Source organism: Ornithodoros turicata, chromosome 9 (assembly GCF_037126465.1).
Source record: "Ornithodoros turicata isolate Travis chromosome 9, ASM3712646v1, whole genome shotgun sequence".
NCBI lineage: Eukaryota > Metazoa > Arthropoda > Arachnida > Ixodida > Argasidae > Ornithodoros > Ornithodoros turicata.
In genome coordinates, this window is record NC_088209.1 from 27,831,696 (window position 1) to 27,839,371 (window position 7,676).

The window sequence follows — 7,676 nt, forward strand, 5'->3', positions numbered from 1 at the left end:
AAACATTTAACAGCACTGAAATGCATGAAAGCTTTAGGTATGAGCAACATGTCTGCTACATTATACAGTGCATCATTTTATTCCTTGCACATTTTTAATAATAAAAAAAAAACAAGATACAGGACGGTTACGAATGTGTAACGCGAATTTCAGCGAAGCTGTTGTGTGTGGATCTTGACACTTTTATTGTGATTTTTTTTTTACTACTTTAGAGCGACGAGTACTGCCTTGTGATCTGTGAAGCGAGTGGTGATGTGTAGAGCTGGGATTAGCGGGACAAAAATAGTGCTAAAATTGGGACAGGAAACGTTGAAAAATCGGGACACTTTCCGGGACAACGTACCCATTTCTGAGTATGTTAAAACTGCTTTTATTAGCTTTAGATTATTTCAAGTTGTTTTGCATCACCGAGACCGACAGTCAACAGACAGATGAAGAAGAGATAAGAAGCGGAGGGGGGATATATATCTATTTAGAAAAAGCGGAGGGTTTTGTGATACAACCACAGCGATTTCCCGATACCTTCCCGTTAACAGCTACCGCTGTAAAAGCTATAAAGAAGCACAGATGCCGGTTCTGCAGGTCGATTCTGTCGGCGGCTGATTCCAGGCGAACATTCTGTCGGCTAGAGAATGTAACTATATGCGAGATCGCTTCAGTAAATTAACCTCTTAATTGGAAGGTCTCGGGGAAATATTGATAGTAGAACTGCAGCCATGCAGGCATTATTCAAAACCACCCTACATTAAAAAAAAAAAGGCCTGAAAATCGCTTTGCGGGCCAGATGAGCTCACGGAAGCAAATGTCGCGTCTTTTCCTGCGCTCCTGATACGCGTGGCTTCGGCTTCGGTTTCGGTTTCTGTTCCGGTTCCGCTTCATTTTTCTGTGATTATGATTTCAACGTAGTTGCTCGTTTCCGTTTGACCTTTTTTTAGGGTGGATTTGAATAATAACTCACGCAAATTCTGCTATCTCGCATTTCCCCAAAAACCTCCAATCAAAAGGTTGATTAACGAATTTTAGGTAATTAGTCATCTTAGTATAGTTACATACTCTCTCCGATAGAACGCAGTACACTCCAAGAAAAAGGAGGAAAATGGGGAGTAATGGCAGCTTCTAGTCCCCAAAACTGCAATTACTCCCCATTTTAGTCTCCTAACCCCGAAATTTACTCCCCAGGACTGCAAATAGTCACTGAACTTCGCGAATGGTCTCCTGAATGCAACGGTCTACATAAATATGTGCTCTTCGTGAATTTGATGAAATAATTGCCTGTATAACTTAACTAATTTTGCAATTTTTCACCCGCACAGAGTAAGTAGTAGTTAGCGGTTCTTTCTTGACAAACTGTGCCCTATGCATGCCGCAGAATTCTATATCACGGTTTACGGTTTAATACAAAATATTTTCATTCATGCACATGATTTATTAATTTATTCATTTATTGTACCTGGGACTGTTAGAACAGAGCGTGAAATGCAGTACCCACTCTATGACATTCATTTGGTCCCATGCATTTAGTCCCCAAAAGGACTAAAACTGCTCCTTTTTTTTTCTTTCTTGGAGTGTCCAATCGACCTCCAAGACCGGCACCTGTGCTGTTCTCATAGCTCTTTTTACTAACATGATCTCTATCGAATTCAAAAAGCACCCTGTATGACAGTTACCAAGTATATCCCCCCCCCCCCCAACATGCACCTCCTTCCCTACACATAAGAAAATATTTTAATTGGCTCTGCAGTAGAATGACATACATCTCTTGCAAGCCAATAATTATCGAGACCAAACATCTAGATCATCAGTGTACCAGCGGCATGGTAGCCAAGATAGTGCTGAAGACTGGGAGGTGGTGGGTTCGAATCCTATACCACCGTCTGTGCTGGTTTTCTGAAGACTCTCCAGACGAATGTCGGCACAGTTTCCCCTGAAGTCGACCCAGGATGCATACTAGCCCCCTGTCCCCCACTGTCCTTCCTGCTGCCCTCGCTCCATCAGTCCGCATCTGTACGCCTCTCATAGCCGCAGTTGCTTCGCGGCGCTAACACAGAAGACAAAATATCATCAGCGTGGTGCCTCATAGGCCCACCGATGATCTAACTATCTGCTTAAATGTAAAAAAGTATAAGAAATAATGCGCGATTGGCACGCAGGGAGTACAGTGAATCTACAGTGAGGCTATAACAACCCCACTTATAACGAATTTCCGGTTATAACGAACACATCGCAAACGACCGTCAATATAAAACTCAATGTACTCATGACTCCACTTGTAACGAATTTCAGGATATAACGAACAGTTTCCACGCGACCGTCAAGTTCGTTATAAACAGGATTCGCTGTACTTCATAAGCGTCCATTGTGAATAAAGCAAGACCGTTTCATGCTAGTTTCACTAATGTCAACCTGCTTGAGCGCATCAATAATATGCGCGTGTTTCTGCCTTTCAGACCTACCGCACCACCCCGCTGATCACGCCAACCGCGAAACCTCGAAGGGATGTTCTCATTGGATCCTACCTAAGGCACGTCAAGGAGCCATACTTCACAACCATGAAGATGCCTGTCGAAGGAGGTGTGAGCAACCCCCAGGAAATTGCTAGGGTATGCCAATTTGCCCCCCTCGGACAGGCATCAACCTTACTGAATGGGGCACAACACCATCTAAGATTACGAAAAAAAGTGTTAGGAGATTGTCACCCACGTGAACTTACTGCAAGCAGATATTTCTGTTGCTGTTAGATTTATTGTCCACCCATAGTGAGGCTGTGATTGTTAGTAGTTGGGAAAAGCACAAAGCAATAAAAAAAAAAAAAAACAAGCGTAAATAAACGTAACATAAAACAGTAGCATCAACACAAAAAACACAGACTTACCCTCCAACACATGAACATTTTACGCAGATTACACGCATTAATGCAGAACATGATGAATGTTTCTTCCATTCCAGAGAGTTCAAGAATCAGTGAACACGGGTGGAGGCCCACACGTGAATGTGGCGCCCGTTGTTGCGCCTGCGGGTGAATCCGGGCCAAAGTATGTTAACCGCCAGTACAACACACCCCTGAACTTGTACTCCAACCAATCGCTCGCGGAGACCATCAGCGCTCAGACAGGGGCCCAGCTCAACCCTCAGAACCTGCAGCCGTAAGTGCTCTGACAGAGCATGCACCTAACCTGGTGTATAATAGGTAGTGTACGTACCTACGTGTTTTCTCTAATACTGCTTGGCCCGCACGTTGACGTCAAGGTCGCAATAACTTGTTTTGAAATAACTCAGTGTGCATCTAATTCATGGCAACTCTGCTCAAGTGCACAAGATTATGATTGAATTATTTTTTTTTTTTTTCCTTTGACGTAATGAGACTAGGGATGGGCTAACCGAATCCGTGAATCCTAAGCAGCGATTCCAGATTCGGGAATCCGAATTCCAATGCCCAAAACGGCGAATCGAATCTTCCGAATCCACCAACCACGTTTGTTTGTTTCTTTTTGAAATTGGCGCCTCCGGAGTCCGCCGAAAGCCTGATTGGCCTAAAAAGTCCCTGATCATACCCCCATCTGACAGTAATGTCAGGAGGACTCTTCAGCACATCGGGTGTCATATATAATTTTAAAAAAATACGTAGTAGGCTACACCCTGAGTGGGTGAGAATGCTGGTATTTTTGAACAAAACTCTGCATTAATTTAAAACTTTAAGCTGTGTTTTCTTGTTTGTTTGTTTACATAGCTCTGGACTAGAGGGTTCGGGCAGGAACATTACAAGTTTAAAAGTAACATGGTTTTGCTTTTGATTGTTTCTTAGTTTTATGGACATAATTGAGACTCGAGGGATTATGTATTTCTTGTAGTCGCTGAACAACATGTTAAATAAATTGCATTTTAGAAGAAGTATATGGTTATGTTTTCTCCTGAATGTGAATGATTATTTGTTTTTCATTATGTACAAATATATCAAATTCTGCTTCAAAACACTTTTTAGTAGAAGCGTTTTTTTTTTTTCTTTCTTTCTTTCCCTGGCTCTTTCAGCTTTCTTTTTTTTTCTCTAGAGATTCTAGATTTGCTTAACCTACCTTGGATTCAGATTCGGATTCAGATTCGGAAAATTCCGGATTCGTCCCATCTCTAAACGAAGTAGAATGTATTTAAAGCACAACCGGAGAAAGACAAACTACAGATATTGGTTGCGTACTTTAGGGTGGCAGCGCTCCTGCACTCAAGCTTCGCATTGATTAGTGCTCCGTTAATGCACACGGGCACCATGCGTTGTCTGAAAACTCCTGTTTCCCACAGGGGAGATAGCTCTACACCGACTAACCTAGCCACAGTCCTGAAGGACATTATATTAGGTGCAGCCTCTGAAATCAGGTCTGTACTACACGCTTCGCATCGCAGGCTGATTTGATTTAATACTTGTTGCCGTTTGTGTTTGACTTACCCACTGGCATACGTTACATTGTGATCTAGTAGTGCAATTCCGTTAATTCGAAATCTCTTAATTCGAACACCCGGATAATTCGAACTGGTGTTCAGGCCCCGTCACAGTCATGTGTGTTTAAATGGGGGGAAAACGCCCTGTGATTCGAACACATTAACGTGCACAACGGTTTATTCGAACGAGATTGCCCGGCCGCTCCCGATTGCGCATCGGAACGGAAGCGTCCGGCCGCGCGCTGTTTTTTAGTAATTCGCTATATTTAAAGTCTTTAAAGTTAAGTTTTATAGTAAGTCGCTATTTTTAAAGGAATCCCTGGTTGAGGGCTTCGTGCGCGGGGCCTATGCAAGCGCGGGGCTTAAGGGCCCCCATCGCCGGCCCTGCGTGTCAGGGACACGTTTATTTGTTCAGTGTTATGTTTACTTATAATTAATCCCTTATAAGGTATAAGTGACAGAGGAAAGAGGAACAAAGAACGAATCACCGCGATGGAGTTCGCGAACGCGCGCGCGGAACCATACTGTTTACTCGTGGTCGGCAAAGCAAGAAACTTGGCTGTTTTAAGGGGATCAATACCCTTCCTGTTGACAACACAGCCAACAAAAAGCCATGCATGACAGCCAATATTTTCTCGAAATGGGTTGGCGATATACGGGTTCGGCTTCGGGTTTGGGTTGTGCTCTTCTCGCAGATGATGTTGAGTCACGGCTGAAGAAACGGTTACAAGCGCGTATAACACATTATTTTCTACTCTGAGATGTGTGATGCTAGCCTGTAAATCAATATTTTGGAATGGATTGGCCTTTTATATTACCGCGGCATCGCGTGACCGCGAACGTGCGGCTAGGCCTAGCGAGCCACGATGCAGCTTGTAGGCGCAGCCAACGCATCAAGCACTCATTTGGAGCGGCTCACTTTAGTTCGAATTCCGCTTTATTCGAACAAATTTTCGGTCTCCTTCGAGTTCGAACTAACAGGATTGCACCACGGGCTCCTCACATTTCATCACCATTTATTTTCGGAACGGTACCGCCCACCTGGTCAAACTGTACTATTCCCATACAATATAATTGTTATAAAAAACTTGCGCAAGCATGACATTGGCTCAGCGGTTCAGGAATTCGTTTGATTCATGTCCTAATGAACTCTACACGTACGTAATTCTAGTTCCTGAAACCCGAAGCGAGAGAAAAAGAAGTACAAGTTCTCCCAAAAGGCTGTCTTATGCTCAACCTTCTGTTCAGTGGACGGGTGGCTCTCGTATCAATTGTTATGCGGTGTTGCAACGATGCTCATAAACTACATAACGTCTTACAACGTCGACGTTATGTACGTCGACATAACGTCGACAACATAACAGCTTCTCAGTTTACAATTTGTACTAGTAGGCTCTATTTTATTATATTATTATTGTAGTTTCTGTAAACTTCTTAACCACCTTGCAAACACCACCTGTATGTAAAGACCACATGCAGTTTAGAAACTGCTGTTTCAAGCAACAAAGCACTATCACAATGTTCAGATTTAGTGTTGGAATTCATGCATGAACTTAATTTCATAGCTACACTTACATGTTGTCTGTCAATCTCAGAAACCAGAATAAAATCAACTTTGCTTAGGCTTGCATTGCTGTTAATATCGAAGTGGAAGTGATCAGCTCTGTTCACCTTGAGAGCACCTGTTACACCATCCCGTTCTTCAGGATCAATTTCCCAGGCTCTTGACAACAGAATTATAATAGCATTCGTGATTGTCTGTTATCATCCCAGCATGCACTTGTTCGCATGATGCTGCACTGTAGCTAGACTGTTTTCCCCCAGACCACGTGTTGTAAACCAAAGCTCATCTAACCCGACATGAAGTATTTTCATCGACTTCTCTTTTCTGGGACAAAAACGTTAGATCCGGGAGCACAACGCCTCAGGCCCACTCACCCAGAGGTGGAGCTGCGACTATCAAGCCGGGCTCCAAGATGGCATCCGTTGCAGACATAACCCTGTCACCCACATATCAGATGATCCACAATGAAGAGTGGAGAGATATCAGGAAGGAGGACCTCCAAGAGCAGAGGCCAGTTCAAAACCAGCTTTATGAGGTTCAATCCGACGGACACGTCGTGAACACCTTTGGTATGCCAAGACACAAGATTCATCAATCCAACAGCTTCAAGACAATCATGACGACTGTAATGACACCAAAGCTGTTATAGGGTACTGAACTGAACTGAACTGAACTGAAGGGAAAATAAAAGGTTCACTGCATTAGGTTACTACGATATTTGCTTGTCATTTCAGTGCTGCAATCGCTGCTGTCCGGTTTTGTTAGGCTTTCATCTGGTGTGTGAACATGAAGTCATTTCAAACATTTATTATTAAAATTATAGTCGAGCCACAAGACTGAGCATGCAGCTGAAGTTTTCAGTAGTGCAACCATGTAGGGTCGAGTGCATTAAAATTATTTCCATGGTCAGCACACCACGCAAACAGTTCTTTTGTTGGGAGTATCGTTTTTTCATAAAGCCAAATATTCTGGCTACTACTTCTTTCTATGGTGTGAGTGTGCATTGCTGTAAGGCATGGTTCCACGTTTCTCTATCGCTTTCTTGATGTTAGTACTGTTCATGATGCTTTTGAAGACGTCAATAAAGCACGGTACCTAGTTAACTTAGGCTATGTTATCACTCGCCAGCTTGGCAAGCCTTATCAAAGCTTCAAAGCGTGATTCTTTCATATGCTATGAAAGATTTCAGGATTTGTGACATTTTACGAAATCGACATATGATGGAGTGTTTTCTGCTGCTTCTCTTGCTGTACAGTAAGTTATTGCAATAAATTTCAATTTGAAAAGTTCAAAGTTCTCAAGTTAGTGTTCGGTTGCTACTGTTTCCATTCATACGGTAGTTCGTCTAAATGACATAAGCAGAGGAAGTGCATTGCATTAGCAGTCACACCAACAAGGGAAAACTGTAGGGGCTTGGCCATGTACAACAAATGGGCTAACACTAGAAGCAAGACAAGATAAAAGATGCAATGAGGAACACTACACATAGAAAGCGCATTTTTTATTTCATATTGTTTATAATTTTGTTGGAAGTCACACTGGCCCGGCTAAAACATCTGCGTTTCGAACCGTACTACGCATACTGTCAACCAACTCTGAACAGTATGAAGGGTAAGCCTGTGGAAGCTTGTACAGACAGAGCCATAGTCACCCTGAGGCTGAAGCCCCCAGTGTGGTTAAAAAA

General features: G+C 43.0%; 1 protein-coding gene across 3 annotated transcripts in view; it reads left to right on the top strand.

The window, feature by feature from the left end:
- LOC135368500 (uncharacterized) overlaps positions 1 to 7,285 on the top strand; it is a 34,166-nt gene extending 26,881 nt beyond the window's left edge. For 2 of the 3 annotated variants that reach the window (XM_064601832.1, XM_064601831.1), the window contains exons 4-7: positions 2,448 to 2,600; positions 2,947 to 3,143; positions 4,291 to 4,365; positions 6,335 to 7,285. In XM_064601832.1, coding sequence (XP_064457902.1) covers positions 2,448 to 2,600; positions 2,947 to 3,143; positions 4,291 to 4,365; positions 6,335 to 6,641 — 732 coding nt within the window. In that variant the 3' untranslated portion in view covers positions 6,642 to 7,285. The remainder of the gene's footprint in view (positions 1 to 2,447; positions 2,601 to 2,946; positions 3,144 to 4,290; positions 4,366 to 6,334) is intronic. The other variant, XM_064601833.1, reaches the window with a different exon arrangement.
- Positions 7,286 to 7,676: the final 391 nt, after the last annotated feature.